The following is a 21,327-nucleotide window of genomic DNA, read 5'->3' on the forward strand; positions in this document are numbered from 1 at the left end:
ACTGCCCTGGTGGCCTCCTGGAGGCAGGGCCCAGGCAACCCCCTGGAGGCTGTCCTCTGAGTGGCCCGTACCTTTGGCGTTCTCAGACAGCACCGTGTTGAGGCTGCTGAGCGGGGCGAGCTCCAGGGCGAAGCAGAGCGGGTGGATGCTGATGCCGATGAGCGACACGATGCAGGGGTGCTGCAGGGCGTGCAGCATGCTGGCCTCCTGCCGGAACTCCGAGAAGTTCTTCATGGCATCTGTGGCCCGCAGGTGCCTCAACATGGTGTCTGTGGGGGACAGCATAGCCTTTAGCCACCCAGGGAGGACAAAGGGCTTGGGCATGGGTGAGGCAGCCTCCCAAGGGCCACATGACAAGGGGGGCCTCGCAGGATGGGAGGGGTCAGGTGGGGCAGGGATTTACATCTTCAGGCACACACTGAATAAGGGATTGCAATGTCATTGCCCAGAATTTGGCACCAGGGGGTGGTACCGTGGGCTGATGCTAAGCCCCCTCCTTTTCAAGCACTAAATGTGGCCCTGTAACTTTTGGCAGTCGCCGAGTACCCACTAAGGGCCACCTGGCCCTCTTGATGGAGGACTGCCACATGTGCCCACCCTTGTCACCCAGAGAGGGCTCTCACCCCAGACCCATGGTTTACTACCTAGGAGTCCCAATTATGTCTTCTTTCTTTTGCATCTGTGGCATCTCACTCAGCAGCTGAGTCAGGAAATGTCTGGAACAAGTCCCCTTAACAAGGCCCCTTCCTCTGTCCCCTCAAGGATGCTAAGGCTTAAGTTGCTGCTAGTAGCCAGGATCCCTAAAGGTGGAAACCACCAGAGCCCAGGGCCACTGGCCTGTGACAATCATCTCAGGCCAGAGGAGACAGGTCCGGGAGGTGGTGGGTGATTTCCAACCCTACACTGTAAACTTCTTCCATTACCCTTAAAATTCATGACAGCCTGCACGAGACCCTGGAGGGGTCAGGACACTGCCTGCCGGGTGTGACCCACATACACAGAATCAGCTGGGCCCTAGGCCACCAGGCAGGGTGCATGCAGGCCCTGTTTGTCCTCTTGTGTTCTGACTGTCTTGTCCTCTTGATTCTGTCTCTCCTCTATGTTTAGAAGTTATAATAGGTGATTGTTGGGGGTGAGAGTTTAAACAGCATGAAAATCTGCGTGTTCGAAGGCACTGGCTATGCCAGATCTGTGTGTGCAGCCACTTGGTTCTTAAGTATAAAGCTTTTGTTTTCGACATTGGGTCCTTAACCCATTAGAAATTTATGGTGTGCAATAAGATTCAAATCTGCACTCCATTTGGTGTGTCTTCTCCCCTGACCTGCTGTATCATCTCTGCAGTCCGCCAGCTCCCTGCCTGTGCAGGCCTAGGCCTGCCCCAGAAGGAAATGGCCTTAATGTCTGCAGATTCACGTCATGACATTTTCAGGGCAGTCCTCTGCGCTTTGTCTTCTGTTGTCAATGTTCTCAGTTCTAGGATTTTCTCATTGCACGTGCATTTTACAGTTAATCAAATTACATGTAGATACGCCCTGTTGGGATTCAGAGGAGAACTAAATGGAATGATACGCTGGTTATTCCTTGATACCACATGGTTTTTATTTTATGGTTTTTATCATGGAGCACGTTGCTAATGGGCCCTTGTTGTATATTGGGACACCGCTGAATTTGGATGCTCTTTTCATGTCTAGCAATTTCAGGAAGCCCTGATTGGCTCTGACATTTGTCAACCAAGTCTGTTAGATCTTCTATGCAGAAAGTCACAGTCTCTTCAGACAATAATAAGTTTGTCTCTTCCTTTCTATGTTCTGTATATTTGTCTGTGATTCTAATTTTGCTACCAGGAGTATAAATTAGCTTTATGACCGCACAGTTGACCTATTCTGAGCCAGGGGCAGTGGAAAATGTGATTTTCAGCAGGCTGGATGGAGGACTGGCTGGGCATTACATGGCACCATGGTTGGAACATGTCCCCTGAAGTTCACATTTTGAGAGCTTCATTCTCAATGCAATAGTGTGGGAGCTAGAGCCTCATAAGAGGTGACAAAGTCAAGAGGGATCTGTCTTCACAAGTGGATTCCTGTGGCTGTCTCAGGAGTGGAGTATTATCACAGAAATAGGCTTATTATAAAATAGAGTTTAGCTCCCTTTTTGCTCTCTGGCTCTCAGACTTTCTTAACCTTCAAAGGCCCTCACCTGATGCCAGAGCCACCCTCTAGGCCTCCCAACCTCTAGGACCTGAGTACGTTTCTATTGCTTAGTAATCCCCAGCATGTGGTATTGTTACAGCAGCAGAACAGGACTAAGACAAATGGTGATGGGTTCTTCTTGGTGGAGAATATTCCTGAACCATCCATGATGCTTGGGGCTGAGTATGCTGCCTCTAAGGTGGGCAAGAGGAAGCTCCTTTCTTTGTGGTTGGGCAGTAGGGGAGAAGCATTCCAATCCATCCACTGGGAGTGCCCACCTTCCTATGCTCTGTGCCTGTGCCCGGCTCAGAGCAGACAGATAGGAAGGTGGTCTCTGTTCTCGGGGGGCTCTTGGCTAGACAGGAGACTCATCTCTAAGAGTGACCCCTAAGCCTCACATGGCTTGGCCTTCCAGCCAGTCCCCCAAACTGTCAAGCATGAAGCAGAGCTGCCTTGGGACCCTCACTGGCCTTGCCCACCCTCCTTGCCTCCTATACCATATGTGTGTCACCTCAGGTGCCCCTGAGGTGGCATGGAGTTTGACCAGAGAAAGCAAATATCTTGGGGGAAAGTAGTGTTGTGGTAGGGCCCCTGTTACCTGCTGGAACATTAGCAAAATTCTTAAATTTCTTGATGTGGAATCGCTTCACAGCCACAGGCTGGCCCTGGTACCGGGCTCGGTAGATGACAGTGCCACTGCCACCTTGGCCCAGGATGCTGCTCTCGTCCTCACTGTGCTCCAGCTTGCTGTTCTCCAGGAAGAGCCTGCAGCATACACAGCTCAGGGTCAACCCAGTGACCACACCCTGGGTCCTGGGCCAGGTCCTTTGTTCCCCACGTGAGAGTCACAGTTCAAGCTCTCTGTGAGGATGGACCAATCCGGGTTAACCCTGGACCTGCCACATGCCAGTGGGCAAACCATACCTTGCCAAACCTCAGTCCCCTCCTCTGTGAAGTGGGCTCATAATAGGAGATGACCAGGACATTTTGATGACACCAGGCTGAGGGTACCAAAAATGGTGGGTACAGAACAAGGATCCCTTTGGATGTTTTACTCTGAAAGATTTTGTGCTTGGACAGTTAGCATCCCTCAGACTTACTCACACTGAGCTTGTCTCTCTACTTTTTATTATGCCAAGACTGTGTATGCTGCCATGCGCTGCCTGGCCAGGGTCCCCACTATCCCGATTTCACCCAAGGGCAGGGAGCGTCAGCCACCTCACTGGTCTTTGTGTTCTAATCCTAGTGAAGAAAGATTTCGACCAGGCTTTTGAAAATACTAGCAATTGCTCCTGGACTTGGCCTTCTCTGCAGATTCTTGGGGAGTCTGGAGGGTCTTGACTTAGAAGGCCAGGGCTGCATGGACCAGTGGCCTAGAGACTTCCCGGCAGCCCAGATGGAGGCCAGGACAGAAGGGGCAGGATGGCAGGTCCTCTGTGGGCTTTGATGCTCAGAGGCTCTAGGGCTGGCATGCAAGGCCTGGGCCTTCATGGGTGCCCTTTGTTACCCCAGGTCTGAGCCGTTGCCAGGATTCTCAGAGTCTGCTTCTCATTCCTTGAGACTCCTCTTTCTCTTCAGAAACATTACAGTGAAAAGGCAAAGCAGGGAGCCAAGAAGGGAGGAGAAGGCAGCCAACCTGCTGAAGTTCACCTGAGTTCCCCAGCACCCTGGCAGGTGCCCATCCAGGTGCCCCATCCAGGCAGAGGTGAATCCTGCACCTGGGCCTTCCTGACCCCACTGGCCTGGCCTGCAGATGGGGTTGTTTTCCATGACTTTAGGAACAGGTTTGTGGTTGTTCAGACTGCACAGCTCAATCACATCACCATCTACACCCACTGCAGCCCTTAGGGGCGTCACAAAAGATGGGCTGGAGTTGTTCTCCAAGCACCCAACAAAACCACCTCTCACCAAGGACGGGCATGGGGAGCTGTGGGAACACTGGGGATCCCTCTGGGGCTTTCTGTTAGGACCTGCACAGATTCAGGAAGTATATGCTTTTGTAGGAGCCACAGGGCAGAGTTCTGCCTGCCAAACTCCAAATTTGGGGGGTGTGATGGTTTGGGGCTGTAGTTGGGCCCCAGATGAAGTCTGGAGCACCTCTGTTGATCTGTGAATCCTATTCAGATTGTCAAGGTTTCCAACTTCCTGTCAAATAACTTCATTTCAGAATTCTACTACAGCCTGATTTGATTCAAACCAACAGGAACAGTACAATCTGGCTTCTCAAATTCCACACAGTGAATTCCACATTCAGTTGGGGTCTCTAAGCTAAGATGTAAACATAGCAAAGTACAACAAATGAAAATTCAAAAATTTGAGGGGGTCTCTAATTGGGCACCTCCCTAAAAATATCAACCTGATATTTTATCAGATTGTATATATGTATATATTGCATGTATATATTAAACTTCCCATGATCTCTGATAACTGAGAATCCTCCTCATGTTAAAGATCTAGGAATGAAGGGAAGTCATTTTGCAAGAGTCATTCATTTGTGAGATTATTGGGGATATGAAAAGAACTGCAGGAATTATCTAATGTAGGATGCATTTCCTTTGTTTATTTACTATTATACTTTTGGTGCTGGGGATGGAACCTGAGCCACATGCAGGCTAAGCACGTACTCTATCACTGAACTCTACCCCCACTCCTCCTCAATTCAACAGTCAGCCAGAAGCATGTTTTGGAACCCAATTCTGCAAATTCACAGAGTATTCCACATCTGCTTGAAGTGATATAGAAAATGAGAATACAAATATTCTTGTGGGAAAAAAAGGGGGGAGAGTTAAACGTTCTTTAAAGAAACCAGATACAGCATGCATGCCTTTCAGTGAGAAATCAATAGGACTTTAGAACTCCAAAAATGCTGGGAGCCACTTGATATCTAATCATCTCCAGGGAGACCAAATCACAGATTTGGTTTCCTATCCACCAAAGAAGATGCCATGTTTTACTGAGGACTTGGATTTTGTTGCCATTACCAATTGGGTGGGACCACAGAATACTTCCTCCAGCATCTTCTCCCAGTTATCAGTCATGAGCACAGGTAGAATCAACTGTAGAGCAGTTAGGGGACCAAATGCTCAGCCTTGGGGCTGCAGTTGGGAATAAGAATTTGCCCAAAGAGTAAAATGAGACTAGGTTTGGGAGCATTTTCCTTCCTAAGGGGCTAGAGCACAGCTTTTTTACCTTCCATTCTTCTAGCTGGCAGAGAGATAGGAACTAGAAGAAGTGAGGACTAGTTCAGCAGAAAGGAGCTCTAGCTCATGAGAGGGGAAGAAAGGGCAGTGGTCCCAGATAGCTTCACCTGCGAGGTGCCCAACTGGGCATGTTTAGGCTGGTTCCCTTTTAGGTTCCCTCCTGGTTCCCTTTTAGGATGGAGACCTGAGATCTGATGGGAAGCAATGGCTGCCACCTCAAGTTGGCCACCATGGAGTGACCTAATGGAAGGGGTCTGCCCTGGGATTGATGGGCACCTGCATGGCTAGAAGCATAGCCCTGTGACCTGCACCTGTGTCCTGGGAGGGGCCCTGCAAGCATACCTGGCTGGGAAGTCTGTCATGAACAACTCGGGCACCAGTTCCTGGAGTGGCACAGGGAGGTCTGGGTGTCTAGGGCAGGTGATAAAGTCCCGCTCGATGGCCGTCAGCACACAGTCTTCCATGTCGAAGTATTGCACGCCTTCTGATTTCTCACTGGGATCCTTGTGCTGGGCCCAGGAGGTCTCACAGACAGGGCAGGGCACATATTGCTCCATGAGGGGCGTCCCATCACTTTCTGTGGCTGTCAGGGCTAAATGGGGACAGAGAAGGAGAGCTCACAGGAGGTAAGGTGGCTGCAGGTGGGTCTCCTGAACAACAAGCACCTTGCAAACCTGGACCAGGTGGACCTTCACAGCAGGGGTCTGGCCGCCTTGCCTGGATCCCAGGGAGAGTCCAAAACTGAGTGCCATTATTCATTGTGAACATCCATATTCATCATGAGTCCAAAACTCAGTGCCTTTTTAGACAGTGCTATTGTTCATCATGAAAGATGTTACTTGAGAGTAGGTAAGGATGCACCTAAGAGCTGCCTGGTGGTCTTGGTCCTGAGCAGGGGCCTTGAAACCATGCACCCATGGAGAATCTGGTGGAACAAGTGAGAAGGAGGGCGGGAAACCCACCTTCATGGCTGGGGATGAATCTGAGCTATACTCCAGCCATCCAAACACAGCTGGCATAAGGAACCATTCTTAATATTAGACACAGAAGACTTGAAACTACTATGATGCTTTCTAGAAGAGCAATACAGGGAGAGGGAATCATGAGTACAAAGGATAGTAGACAAATCTAGTCATCTGACATGGGTTTCCCTGAGCAGAGGACATAACTTTTCTGTGTGCCTCTGATGGGTGCAAAGAAACACAGGTGTGCAGGCGCCCTTGGGGCTGGCCAGCAACCTGCTCTGTGCAGGGTTAGAGGGGAATGCCTACAACTTCCTGTGTACATTTGACTTCCACAGGCATCCCGCTGGGAGTGGCTCTTGGCCACTGGCTGGTGGCACTGGCTCCATGATGCCTTGGCTGAGGTGCTCACCTGAGTCCTTCTCACCTCAGGTGATTGTCTAATGAGCCCATGGGTAAATTCCCCAGCAACTGAAGGTGGGGGGCACTATTGGATGGGGAGCTGCAAAGTGCCCAGAGGGCTGATGTCGGCCTAGGGACCCCCCTTGGATGGCCAAGAGCCCCCAAATCCTCACAAATACTGGACAGGCTTCTTTGAAAGCCCCTCTCTAAGCCATTGCTCCTTGTAGGTTACCCTCCTGCCAGTACCCAAGGGGCCCCAGCCGCAAAGGAAACCAGACCCTAAAGGCTGGAATGTGTATTCAGCAACACCCTGCCACTTCTGTAAGCACTTTTCCTGATGCTGTCTTTTGGATGCAGGGATCTTAGGCAGGTGAGGAAGTGGCTCAGAGAGGCGGAGGGACTTGTTTGAGCAGGTAGTTGGTTCACTGGAATCCCAAACCTGCTCTGCACTGTCTTGGCCTCCAGTTTTCAGAGCCTGATGGAGAGCTCACCAGTCTCTCGTCTCCTCCCCATCACCCCTGACAACCTCTTCCCTGCGGGCCCCTCTGGGTGTTTGTCTCCACTCCAGTAACAAAACAAACAGAGGACCTCAACAGCACTTCAAAAAGTATTTTCTTTGGTTGAACTGTCAATGACAAAGCTGATCCAAAGGGTCTGAGAAGGGCCATGTGGGTGGTTGCTTACCACTGAGGAGTCGGGGAGGCAGGGAAGGACAGGTGCCCTCAGCTCTGCTGCTCCCTTCCCTCCCTGCCAGGGGTAGACCTCCGTCTGCCAGCCCCCTCTAATTTCAGCCCCTCTGTCTTCACGGTGTGGAGTAGCCACACTTGACTCACATGGAGCATGTCCTTGGGCCACGCGTGGGATCCAGAGTCACCTCTCTTCCCAGGGGCCCGAGTGCTGGCACATTCTCTGAGGGGCCCAGTCCACACCTTCTCACAGCATTCCCTGCCCAAGCCCAGAGCTGGAGTCCCCTGGGGTTAGGTCCCTTACCAAACGGCTACCCCCCACCTTCCCTAACACACACTGGTTTTCTTGGTCTGAATCCTAGTGGAATTTCAATTTCCCCAAAGACACAGCCCCATCTGGTTTTATAAAGAAATAAAAGGATAGTCAAAGGCTTAGTTCAAGAAAGTTCTCTTACCAGGAAACCACTGATCGATCAGGGAATTGACATGATCCGTGATAAAAGCCATCGCTGAGAAGTCCCTCATTTCTGACTGGCAAATGATTTTAATCCCTCCACTTTTTTTCTTTTTCCAGTTCACATCGGATGATTCCACGCTGCAGCCCAGAAATGAAAAGGAGACCACTGTGAGTCTGCTGAGGTGACTTGGGTGATCTCCAAGGTGGACCCCGCCCTAGGGACCCGGAGGGGCCCCATGCCCTGCAGGACTGCTAGGAGACCCCTCTGCTGGGCACTTGTGTTTGTGGGTCTGTCTTGTCCTCGTCTCCTTCCCCACGCCATCCCCACCACAGTGAAGTGGCCATAAGGAGGAGGACTTTGCTGTCAGGATGCTCAGGGTGGGCTCTGACTCTCAGATGTGACCCCAACGGAGTCTCTTCTCTCTCTGAGCCACCGTGGTCTCACCCGCCGTGGTAATGGTGAGCTTTAAAGCAAGAACATCTTCACGGTATCTTCTCACACAGCTAAGGATTCTTTGGAAAAATTCATTGTAAATATTAAATAATCATGTGCGTTGATAATTCATTAAGTCTGTTGAGCTAACTTCATGTGTGTGTCTCTAAATAAATTAATTAATAAATAAAAAAGAAGAGAAAGGGCATCTTGTCATCTTGTTAGGCCCCAGCGTGGGATTGAAGCTGAGGATCCCTCGCACCCACTCGTCTGGTTTCTCTCAGAACAAGGGGGTGGGCTGGTGGTCCCACCTCAGTGACTGTGGGAGGTGCCCACTGTTCTTATTGCTAGCTCAGTGGCTGCCCATTTCCCTCAAGTCCTGGGCTGTGGCTGCCACATCTGCTCTGACCATTCCAGTCCTGCAAAAGGAGTGTGGAAGGGGTGAGAAGATGGGGACCTCGGGGACATTCACAGAGAGGCTCTTGCATTTGTAGCAAGCTGCCGTGAGGAACCCCTCTCAGGAGCACTCTGGTGAGGCATTTCCCAGGGGGCTGTTATGGGGATCCTTGTCCCAGCACCTTGCTGAGCTGGGATGGTGGGCTTCCAGATGTTCCTACCTGAGGTAGCCCCCATCAAAAGTGACCAGAAGCCCCTCCTGCCAATAGATGGTCTGATTTCTTTTCACTCTGAATGTGCTACAGCGATTTCTCTGGTTTCCCGTGAAACTGTAAATGGTGACTTTTCTGTTCCTGCTTTTAGTATTCTTCTTGTTTTCAAAAAGCTGAAAGACAGACAGAAAAGACCCTGCTTAAGCATTCCGTGCTCGCCGCTGGCCCTGTGCAGAGCTCTAACGAGGCCTGGGCGGCCTCATCTTGATAAATCACCATGGGCTTCCCACCCTCTCCTCCCATGCCTGCCGCTCATCCCTGCTGCCAAATTAAACGCTGCATGATCTGTAGGGGTCTCCTGGGTACCCTGGGAACAGATTTTCCAAACGACTGAAAGTAGACTTTTCTTTTTAAAAAATCTTTTCCCTCTCTGGCTTCACAAGTAAAAATTTATGTTAGAAATGTGGGCAAGGCAGAAAAACATGAGAGACCATAAAACAACAATTTAACACCCAGAAGAGAAGTCATTAATATTTAGTTACCTAGAATTCCAGGATTTTTAAAAATTTACATATACATTTAAAAAACAGCCTATGTTGTATTTCTTTTCATTTTTAAGATTATCTTTATTTTATTTATTTTTATATGTTGCTGAGGATCAAAGTAAAATTTATTTATTTTTATATGTGCCTCATGCATGTGAGGCAAATACTCTTCTACTGAGCTACAACCCCAGCCCTGTATTTCTAATTCTAGTATAATTTTGGGCTGAGGATGTGGCTCAGAGGTAGAGTGCTTGTCTGTCTGTCCACCGCGTGTGAGGTGCTGGGTTCAATCTCCAGTACTGAAAAAAAAAAAAAAAAAGGATACTTTTAAAAAACATCACTTTTCCCATGTCATTAAAAACTCACTCGGGACTGGGGTTGTGGCTCAGTGGTAGAGCGCTTGCCTGGCATGTGTGAGGCCCTGGGTTCGATCCTTAGCACCACATATAAATAAAGAAAAAGTAAAAAATTTCACTGGCAACTAAAAAATATTTTAAAGAAAACTCAACATTCATTTTGCTAAAGCTGTGAAGTATAGTAATTTCTCAAATCATTCCCTTCTTTTGGACGTTTATATCAATGCCAATCTTTTGCTTCCTCAAATATAGCATGCTGACATGAAAAAAGCACAAAGATTTATCTGGTTCAAAATGATTTCCTCAATTCAGGTATTTAGCTGTGGGGTTATTGATTGAAGGGGCTGAAGGTTTTAAGGCTCTGGTTGCTACAGAGGAACTGGCTTTTGGAACCTTGAGACCATCATACACACTAACCTCCAGTGTTCCGCCTCTGGGTATTGAGGTTCACTCTTTGCTAATTTGATAGGTGAAAAGTGGCATCCTCTGCTGCATGAATTTGCATGCCTTTGATTAGAGATGCAACTGAACTCTTTTTACCCCTGTCACTCATCTGAATTTCAATAGGACTTCTTTCCAAAGTTTGGGTGGGGAATGCTGTTGGGAAGGATGCTTGCCTCTGCTCCCAGCTGTGCCCTGCTTGTGAGCTCAGCCTCCCAAGATGATGGTGCTGGTGACCTCCCACTTAGATGCAGCAGGATGCAGAGTTCAAAGGGAGGGCAGAGGGAAGGATGAGACCTTGGAGAGACAGTGCCTGCACCCCACTGCACCTTCCAGGCGTTATAAACAAATCTCCTTTCTGCTAACACAGGCTGCCACAGTTCCTATTGATTTTCGGGTGCTTGCATTTATTTTTCTTCCACTTTAATAAAAAGGGAAGATCAAAGAACAGCTTTATGGAGCCAAGAATTTATAATTCAGTAAGCGTGTTCTAATTAGAAAGTAGCAAAAGTAAGCTCACACAGAGATCAATGTCAAAAGGATTTAAAAGGCCAGATTTATGCCAGGGGTTAACAAACTGTAGAGTGCATCAGAATTCTTTGTCCAAATCAGATAGCTGGGCCCATCCTGGAGTTTCTGAGGCAGTTGGGTTTAGGTTGGGGTGCAAGAATTAGCATTCCTTGTTTGTTACTATGCAAAGCTAATTCTGCTGATTTGGAACCCCAATTTGAGAACCACTGCTCGGGGCAAATATTATTTCCATAGTATTTATGTTGAATGACAGCAGGCCACTGCTCCATAACCCTAGCTGAACCCACAGGACAAAATTCCTTAGGTTAGGTCTTTTTTGTTAACTAGACCAAGTGTTCAAGGTTGGCTGCAAAGTGGAATCACCAGAAGGCCTTAAAAGATACCAATAACTGGGTGCCCACCACCAAAGATGCTGATTTTTTAATTTTTGTACTAGGAATTTTATTTATTTATTTATTTTTGGGTACCAGGAATGCTGTACCACTGAGCCTCATCTCCAGCCCTTTTATTTTTATTTATTTATTTTTGAGATAGGGTCTTGCTATGTTGTTGAGGCTGGCCTTGAACTTACGATCCTCTTATCTCAGCCTTTCGAGTTGCTGCGATTACAGGTGTGTGCCACCACACCTATTCCCATAGATTCTGATTTGAATGGTCTGGGGAATGGTCTGTGTTTGTTAGAGCCCCTCTGGCTGAGTCTAGTGTACAGCCAGGATGGCAAGACCATGCGTCTGAAGTCATGGACCAATGGCATCACTTGGGGAATAGTGAGAAATGCCAATTTTTGGTCCTGGGCCACATCACTGGGGGTGGGGCCCAGCAACTTGTATTTTTATTAGAACAAGCTTTCTGGATGATTTGGAGGTGGGATGACATGAGGAACCCCTGCTCTAAAGGGGTGTTCTAAGTCTGGTGGACACTGATGGTATTCACAGGATGGTTCAAATGGTTTGTGCCTCCTTGGTTCTACCTCAGTGGCATCTCTGAAGGAGAAGAGTCTTCTATCTGGTCCCACTGGGAAACAGGACATCTTCCCTCCCTCAAGGGTGCACTGCAGGTGCCCCCCAGAACCCACAGCTACCTGCAGGTCCATCTCGGCCAAGCTGATCAGCATCCGTGCTATAAATCTTTGCCAGAAGCCAACAGGAACGAAGCTCATCTTAAACACCCGCTGGATTGTGTTGGCTGTGGGGTGCCGCATGCCGTGGGTGTCCAGGCCAGGTTTGGATGGAAGGAGATGTGGCAGGAGGTAGCTGAAATACATCAAGGGGACCGGTGACCAGCATGGACCAAGCTTTGCTGCAGGCCCCTGACCCCCTGGCAGAGAGCCTGGCCTGGGAGTCTGCTTCTCCAAGTGACTCAGGCTGTCCAAGTGCCTTTCACATAGGGCCTTTGGAATTCTATTTTTAGAAAGACAGGGTGGTTTACATGCTGAGAATAACTGCTCCAGAGGAAAATGAAGATAGCCATAGTGAAGGTATTTACCAAAGTTTCTAAGAGAGAGACTAGAATGATGTTGAGGGAAGATGTGAAAACATCTGTGGTCATAAAAATGTCAGACACAGCAAATTGAGGTCGATTCTCGGCAAACTGGGTTGTGGTTGGGAAATTACTTAACATTGACTTTGGTTGGTGGAGGAAAAACAAATACAGCTGCACAGTTCTAAGGACAATGCAGATATCGGGGTCAGGGTAACATCTTTTTGGTCTTCGAAGCTATTTATTGTTCTTGGCCAATTGAAACAACACAATTGCCTTAAAAGTTCGAAGGTGGTTGTTTTGCGCAAAAGAGGGATGTTTTATGAGAACACTTATGGCCATCGTAAAAATGCTGCATCACTGTGTGACTGAGGCGCTCATGTCTGTTGTCATGAAACCTGGGAGGTCCTCCCAAGAGCGTGCCTGAAAACTAGCATCCTCTGTGTGCTGTGGGGGTAGAAGTAGGACAGGCACAGGGTGACCGCAGGCAGGGGCGTTGCGGGCCACCCTCTGGGTGTGCAGAAGCTAGAATCTTCTCAACAAACCTATGTCTTCAGTTTCAATCTTCTAAAAATAAATCCACTGCATTCCAGCAAACATCTTTAGAACAGTTGGGAAGAGGCTCTCTCCTAAAATTTTATGCAGCTGGCCCTTCGTAGTTATAGGTTCCATATTTATAGATTCAACCAACTCAGATTGAAAATGGTAATAAAAAAGTCTATACATGTACAGACTTTTCTTGTCATTATTCCATAAACAATATAGTATAGCAACCATTTACACAGCTTTTACATGATATTAGGTATTATAAGTTATCTAGAGATGATTTAAATTCTATGGGAGGATGTGCATAAGTTCTATGCAAATACCAAGCCATTCTCTATGAAGGCTCTTGAGTATCCATGGATTTTGGTATCCTCAGGAGGTCCTGGTACCCTATGGGTATTGAGGGATGACCATTTTAAGAAAAATTCTGTGACAGCCTGGAGGCCCAAGCACATAGGTGCAAATCCCAACCCTGACTTGCCTGCTCTGTGTTGTGAGCCCCATGGGGAGGTCAGGGTTCCCACCTGGCAGGTTGGTGAGGATTGACAGGGCTGTGAAGGTGACCCAGTGGACACAGTTGATGAGGTATTAGGTCCTTTTCAGTCACCGCAGGTCTTAGGTGAAAGGACATTCTCAACCACTGGGCTCGTGCCTCTGTCCCCTCTTTGGCCTTCTCTATCTTAGCATCCTGTCTTATTTCCTCAAGTTTTGGAAATTCCATATTTTTTTTTAATATGCTCATAGTTCTTCCCCTACACAGGAGGCCCTCACCAGAACCTACTATTGCTTTTTTTTTTTTCTGTTTCATCTACCCATGTCATGCTCAGCCTGTGTCTCGCGTGACTGCTTACACTGGCTGGCTGTGCTCTGGGAAAGGGCTTCCTGCTTTCCTCTCTCTTTGTGGCTATGTGCCTGGAGAAGGGAAGGAGCATCAGGTATCCCAGGGGCTACAGTACACAGCTCAGTGCACAAACAGAATCGGTGCTTTGTGAAGGCAGGGATAGATATTTCTGAAGGCAGGTCTGACTTAGAAGTCAGTAAGGCCAAAGTCTCTAGACTCTGATCACAGAAGCCAGATCTCAAGGGGAGCAGAGTCCCTGGAGAGAACAGTATACCTGGTTGAAGAGCAATTAGGAGCCGGGAAGGCTGTCCCAGGGGGTGAGCAGACAGTGAGCAAGATGGAACTAAAGAGGTGAACTATCTATGTATTTGATGAACACAAACAAGTGAAACCTAGGCAAGAAGTGGCGCCTGCAATGAAAAACCGGGCTGGCTAGTGGTATACCACTGAGACGGCCAGATGGTGGGGTTAGGGCCCTTGCCAGTGTCTGCTGAGAGCTCAGGAGTTTCCACCTGCAAGAAGTGCATATGTTCCAAGAGGTTCATGAATCCCCTGAAGGTTTTCCAAGGGACTGGAGGGGTTCATGGGCTGCAGGTGGAAGACCTGCCAATACATCTGTTTGCATTGATCCAGAAACTGTAGCAAAGTCACTGACCTTACAAAAGCTTATGATGTGAGGAGCTGGAACTCGCCTAGGACACAAGGGAACCATTATGGCTGTGCTAAGATGGAAAATGTTCTGCTATTCGCGGCACTGTGCAGAACCAGACACCCCAGCTGTGAGTACTTAACGCAAAGAACTAGCAACAACAGTACTGCTAATACCTGATGTCTTGGGAGTTCTTAGGTGTAAGAGAAACTGTGCTAAGTATTTTACATGTATTATCTAATTTAATGATCATGACAGCTATGAGTAGGTAACAGTGATTATCCCCACTTTACAGAGGAGGAAAAAGAAAATAGTTGAGATTCTTGGACAGGCTGGTTTTATGTTCTCACTCCCTGTACAGTAAGCTTCCTTGGGGACCCTGGTGATGATCTGACTGATTTTTAAAAAATATTTATTTTTTAGGTGTAGATGGACACAACACAATGCCTTTATTTTTATGTGGTGCTGAGAATCGAACCTGGGTCCCACCCATGCTAGGCAAGTGCTCTACCACTGAGCCACAATCCTAGCCCCCATCTGACTGATTTTTGTGTGTGTATGTTGTGCTGGGAATAAAACATAAGACCTCATGTATGCTAGGCAAGCACTCTACCACTAAGTTACTTTCCCAATTGATTTTACTGTTCAACCAAATAGGTAGAAAGATCTATATCTATACATATACATATATTGATATATCTGCTCTATATAGGGTACATAAATAACTGGCTCATATTTATTGAGCACTAATATTTCTTCAGTCCTCTAACCCATTGATAAAATAAGTAGAAAGTTATGTAAACTCACTGAGTACTTAACCTTGAGTTTTTTGTGTACCAAACTTAACCTTGAGTTTTTTTGTGTACACTGAATTCCTCTTGAATTTAAGGACATCTTGAATTCCTCTTTGGGATTTCTCTTTTTAGGTCTTTGAACATGACCTCCATGAAACTGAAGCAGCAAGAATTTGAGTCTCCCTCCCACAATAAGGCCAAGTTGAAAAATCTGGGTGGAGCCTCAGGACAAAGGGGCCCAGTTTGGCCCCCAGGAACCTGCGTCTATGCCAACAGAATTTCTGATCTGGCCTCATAACAGCTGGGCCAGCTTCCCAGGGGCTTCTAGTGGGCATCCCATTGGGCTCTAGAGTTGGGGGAGCAGGGGGTGATATATTCTATGGCAGGTGTCTAACAAACGTCTGTGGATTAAGGAGACCAGCTGCTGCCTTGTGACCAACACCAGAATCAAACCCTGGAAGTGGACGAATCAGACTAGAACAAGAGCCCTTGAGCACCAAGTTGTTGTAGGTCCAAGCATCACCTGTAGACTGGGAAGCCACCAGAGGTCTGATCCCCATGTGCTCCCTCCAGGCCTGGACTGCTTGGGGTTCCACCTCAGGATAGGGGGCTTTGTAGTTCAGCTGTTCAGGAAGATGCATCCTGACATGAAGTAGCCCAGGTGATACATGATCCCTAGTATAACCACTAAACACAATACCAAGAAGAGTAGCTAAATAGCCATCAGAGGGAATGAAAATACTAAAAACAATTTTATTATATAAAAAAAGGTAGAAGAAAGTGAACAAAATAACAAAAACAGATGGAATAAATAAAAATAAATGAAAAGATAGTAGGCTTAAACACAACCATATAATTAATTACATTAAATGTAAATGAATGAAATATTCCTATTAAAAGTCAGAGACTGTCTGATAATGTGCTGATAGCAAGAGACTCATTTTTAATATAAATAACTAGAGAAGCAGCTAATAAAAGGATGAAGGAAAAAATCCATTTAAAATAAAACGAAAGAAAAAACTGGCCATTTTAGATTCAGAAAAAAATAGACTTCAAGAAAAGGACGTTACCAGAGGTAGAAAAGCTTTATAATGATAAAAGGGTTAATTCATTACAAAGACATGACAATTACAAGTGTGCATGGAAGAAGGGGCCTTGAGCAAAAGAATGCAGCTTTAGAAGCTGGAAAAGACAAGGAAATAGACTTTCCCCTAGAGCCTGCAGAGGGAGCACTGGCCTTGAGATACCTTGCTTTTGGACCAGTGGAACTGATAATGGACTTCTGGCCTCCAGAACTGTAAGAGAATACATGTATGATTATTTTATGTCACCAAGTTCACGTTACTTGTTACAGAAATGTGTAACAGAAAGTGAACACAGAGGGTGTACATTATCTGATTTCAAGGCTTACCCTGAAGCCACCATAATCAGTGTAGCTTGTTACTGGTACAAGGATAGGAACAAAGATTAGTAGAACAAAGTAGAGTCTGGAACTAAACCTGCAAGGCCGAGTTTTGATAAATGAACCAAGGTAATTCAATGAGGGGAAAATGGAAATATTTTCAATAAACGATTCCAGAACAACTGGATAAACATATAGAAAAATGTGAATCTTGGTCCTTGCTTCACACCATATTCAAAAATCAATTTGACATGGATTATAGGCCTTAAAGTAAAAGCTAAGCTATAAAGCTTCTAGAATAAGAATTGTCAAGATCTTGTTATAAGCAAGTATATATATGTGTCCCCACAGTGTGTGTGTGTGTGTGTGTGTGTGTGTGTGTATATATATATATATAAACAAGTCACAGATAGGGAAAAGAGTTTGCAAATCATGTATTTGGGAAAGAACTTGAATCCAGGACATATAAAGAACTACAAGTAAACAAGAATAAGGCTAACATTCTAATTATAAAATAGACAAAACTTGAACAGATACCTCACACAAAAATATACTATATGAAGGGCCAACAAATTTGTAAAAGGTGTTAAAGTTCATTAGTTATGAAGAAAATGCAAAGTAAAACTACAGGGAAATACAATTTCATATCCACCAGGTAAAATTAGAAAGACTGATAGCAAATGTTAGAGAGGTAATAAAGTGACTAAAAAATACAACCTCTTGAGGTAATTATTGAGCAGTTTCTTATAAAATTAAGCTTAACTCATTCACTTTATGACCCAATAATTCCACTCCTCCTATTTACCTAAGAGAAATGAAAATACATGTCTCCAAAAAGACTTAGGGCTACACACAGCAGCTCTATTTATAGTAGCCAAAACCTGGTACAACCCAACATCCACCGACATGTGAATGCAATAAATACACTGCTTTAAAGCTGTACCACGGAATACTACTCAGCAACAACGAAGAACAAACTTCTGATTCCCACATCAGCCTGGACGCATCTCAGCACATGATGTTTAGCAGGAGGTGCCACTTGGAGAACATATTGCATGATTTCTTCCAGTTATGATATTCAAGAAAAAGGAAGGTGTTGGTGATGGAATCAGAGCAATGGTGATGGCTAATAAGGACAGGAGAGTATGTGGGGGAACTTTCTGTGGTGATTGAATTGTGTATATCTTGATCTGGGGAGTTGGTTACCTGCTGTATGCATTTGTAAAAACTGGTTGTTTCAGATGTTGATGATCTGTACATTTCACTGTAAGCACAGTAGTCCCCATCTTTTCTGCAGGGGATAAGACCTGCAGTGGAGGCCTGGAACTGATACTAGTACCAAATTCTATATATGCTATATTTTTTCCTATATATACATACCTACCATAAAATTTAATCAGAAAAATTGGCAAAGCAAGAGACTGACAATAGCAATTAATGATAAAACAGACACATAAAAATGTCACAAAAATGGTCATATGATTGCTGGCATCACTACTTATATGCATTGGGGCCATTTTTAAATAAAATAAGGGTTATGTGATCACAAGCAAGGTTACATCACCACAGTCAATCTGATAACTGAGATGGCTATTAAGAGATTAGCAGGGGGATAGCTTATATAGAATGGATACAGTAGACATAAGTGATTAGCAGGGGGATAGTTTATACAGAATGGATACAGTAGACAAAGGAACGATTCATGCTCCTGGTGAGTTGGAACAGGATGGCACAAAGTTTCATCATATCACTGAAATGGTGTGCAATTTAAAACTAAGGAATTGCTTATTTCTGAAATTTTACATTTCATATTTTCAGACTGCAGTGGAAAGTAAAACCTTGGATAAGAGGAGACTACTGTAAGTTTTACCTCAAATTAAAAAGAGAAATATATGAGTGGCACAATTAGGAAAAGTCCAGTCAACAGACTTTCTTCCTTGACGGGTGGCAGGGCCATGTAATAGAAGGGTAGAGTAAGGAGTGGGTGTCAAGGATTCAGAAAGAAATCTTGAGCATATAAGTTCCAGTTTCCAAGAAGGGCAGTGTGGAGGATGTTCTCAGTGGGACCAGACAGCATAGGAGAGAAAGCTGAGCTGAGTGCCATGTGATTCTTCCAGGTGGCAGCATTTGGAAGCTCAGGCATTAGGCTCTGGAGGGAGGTACTTGCAGGAAATCTGGGATTCTTTTTGCAAAGTGCAAGAAGAGCAGGGCAGCTGACTTGATGGCTCAGGCTAAGTGCAGAGGAGGATTCTACTCAGGAAGAGGTTGGTGGCAGTAGAGGAAATTGTCAGGGTCACTGCGGCAAGAAGGCTGACCAGAGGTCAAGGTTCTGATTACTTTTAGTGGAAGACAGGGAGGGGCAACTAAGGCACCCATTGGCTTTCTTGGCAACCAGCACCAAGTCAGGAGGTCAATGGGTGGCCCTTGAGGAAGAGCAGGATGCTGCTGAGAAGGAGGAAAAGGAAAAGGAGGAGGAGACTTGGTTTTGTTTTGCTTGTGGTTTAGGACTGGGAGACCTGTTCATGTCACAGACCCAGGAAGAGTCCACAAAAAGAGGCATTTCACAGAATATCTCTACTTGGCAAAGGGATGCCCTGTGATGATGGAACCCTCAGAGCAGGTGACAATGTTGCTCCCATAAGTTCATCAAACTAGATTGCATTTTGAAGCCAGGCTGTTTAATTAGGAAATACATCCTCATTGGTTATTTTTACTCACCATATAACCAAGCCACCAAACCCCTTGCCAAACTGAACCCTCTTCCAAGTAATTTTAATGCCATTCTTGTATGTTTTCCTAAATCTTTTCAATGAATCGATTTCTTTCAACTTCCCTACACAGGAGGGAACCACCAGCTGGGGGGTTAGCTGTGCCTATGCCTCAATACCCTACATAATGCAGCAGGTCATCACCAGGTGCTGGCCTGTCCCTGGGAGTGATGGTAGTGGCACCAATCCCTGGAGGTCTTGTTCAGGCCATCAGTGGCTCCAGACCCCAACTCCCTCCTCCAGGAAGCAAGACCTGCACAGGGTGGTCTGTGGCCTCACCTGTCATTGGCGACGGGCAAGGCGATCTCAAACTTGGCCAGAAACTGGAAGTACTGCTCCTCGGTTTGCTGCGTGAAGCCTGTCCCCACCAGCAACATCCTGAGGTCCTCTGCACGGATCACCCCGTTCTTGGCCACCGACCTGGAGCCCTTAATGTTGAAGATCCTCTGCAGACACTCAGATAACCAAATGGGATCCAGGAAGTAGAGGTTCCTCAGGCCGTGGCTGGTGTCCGGGAAGTGCAGCAGCGTGCCGGTTTCTATGAGGAAGCTGATGGCTGCGGGAGGAGAGCAGGAAGCCGCGTTGGTGATGGGGTGAAAGGGAAGCTAGGCACTAAGTTTTCCTGGGAAGAATCCAATACTGACATGCTGAGCCCCTCAGGTGGGACAGGGAACCTGAGCTCCATTCCCTGGTGGCACCGTCAGCATCCTGAGCTGACGGCCAACTGGGCTTCTACAGCAAGTTGTTATTTTCAGATCCAGCCTTTGCAAATTGCCCTACTTGCTAAAATTTGTATCCCCAAAATACAATACTTGAGGTACTTTTTCAGACATGGATAGACATGGGCTGAGCTGGGGGAAGTTTGAGTTGCCCGCCCAGGTGAGCATGTTCCCAGCTGAGGTTGAACAAATGATGTTCTGCCTTGTAGCTGCAGCTCTGGTAACATAAAGGAGTGTCTATCTAGTGGGCTATTTAGTGCCATGTTTTCTGAATTTTTGTACTTTCTGCTAGTGATTTTGTTGTTTTCAAAGGCCCCCAATTCCAGTGTTGAAATGCTGTGTAGTGTTCCTGGGCACCAGAAAGCTGCAATGTACTTTACGTAGAAAACACATAGTTAGATAAGCTTTGTTCAGGCATGAGTTTTAGTGCTGTGGACCATGGGTTCCATGTTAATGAATCAACAGTATATATTACATAAGACATCTTAAACAGGAGCACACATAAAGCAAGCTTATGCATTGATAGGTTGATGATAATGTGGCCAGAGACTCAAAAGAACCTAATTCTATCTTTCCACAGGAGCGATGGTTCAGGATTCACTAATTCAATGGTTGAGGTAAATTTATAGTCTATAACTACCGTGAATGATGAGAACTGGTTGTAACTATTTAACCTTTGTCTCCCTACTAAACTTCAGCTCCGGGGGCTATGGCCAGAGCTATGTTCTCAATGGCCAACATAATGCTGTTATAGAGCAGCCATGTACGTTCTCTCTGTCCAAGAAAAGAAGATGTGTAGGGGGGGATGATGGGAAAGAGAACACCAGGCAGAGTTTTGGAATCTCTCATTCAACATTGGTTTCCCTGCTGTGCTGAGGTTCAAGCTAGAACTATCAAGTACAGGTGGTTGTGTTTCTCACACATTCCCTGGTGACCCTGGCCCTCTGCCCAGCCTCCCAGCGTTTCCCATGCTGGTGCCCACCCCCTAGGCCCACCAGACTGCAGGTCCTCATAGTCTTTGATGTCGTTGCCAGGTGTCTGCTCCACCAGCTGCTCCAGCTGCCTGTCCGTCAGGTATTGCACGTCGTCGCCAAGGCTGCGGCGCTGCTGCTCTGCCAGCACGGCCTCCTGCAGGCTGAGGTAGCTCCTAGGGACCTGGAGGACAAGTGGACGAGGCTGGTCCCAGGGTGTGCTACAGCTTCTCCCTCTCAGTCCTGAGGATTCAGGACCCTCTGTCCCTCCACCTCCCCTGTCCCACCTGGAACCCTGGATCCTTAAACTCAGATGCATGTTTTACAACATAGAGAGAGAAGTGTCCC

The 21,327-nt window shown here is 46.6% G+C and overlaps 1 protein-coding gene across 2 annotated transcripts in view; it reads right to left on the minus strand.

Moving 5' to 3' along the window:
- The window catches only part of Lrrk1 (leucine rich repeat kinase 1), a 162,207-nt gene that overhangs the window by 16,804 nt on the left and 124,076 nt on the right, over positions 1-21,327 (minus strand). For both annotated transcript variants that reach the window (XM_046435941.2, XM_046435951.2), the window contains 8 exons: positions 21,004-21,163; positions 19,569-19,845; positions 11,892-12,063; positions 8,947-9,110; positions 7,895-8,034; positions 5,732-5,981; positions 2,788-2,954; positions 72-269 (listed from right to left, as the gene is read on the minus strand). In XM_046435941.2, the coding sequence (XP_046291897.1) occupies positions 72-269; positions 2,788-2,954; positions 5,732-5,981; positions 7,895-8,034; positions 8,947-9,110; positions 11,892-12,063; positions 19,569-19,845; positions 21,004-21,163 (1,528 nt within the window). The remainder of the gene's footprint in view (positions 1-71; positions 270-2,787; positions 2,955-5,731; positions 5,982-7,894; positions 8,035-8,946; positions 9,111-11,891; positions 12,064-19,568; positions 19,846-21,003; positions 21,164-21,327) is intronic.

The sequence above is a fragment of the Marmota monax genome, unplaced genomic scaffold, assembly GCF_021218885.2.
Source record: "Marmota monax isolate L192 unplaced genomic scaffold, Marmota_monax_Labrador192_F-V1.1 WCK01_AAM20220418_F8-fsc00005, whole genome shotgun sequence".
Taxonomy (NCBI): domain Eukaryota; kingdom Metazoa; phylum Chordata; class Mammalia; order Rodentia; family Sciuridae; genus Marmota; species Marmota monax.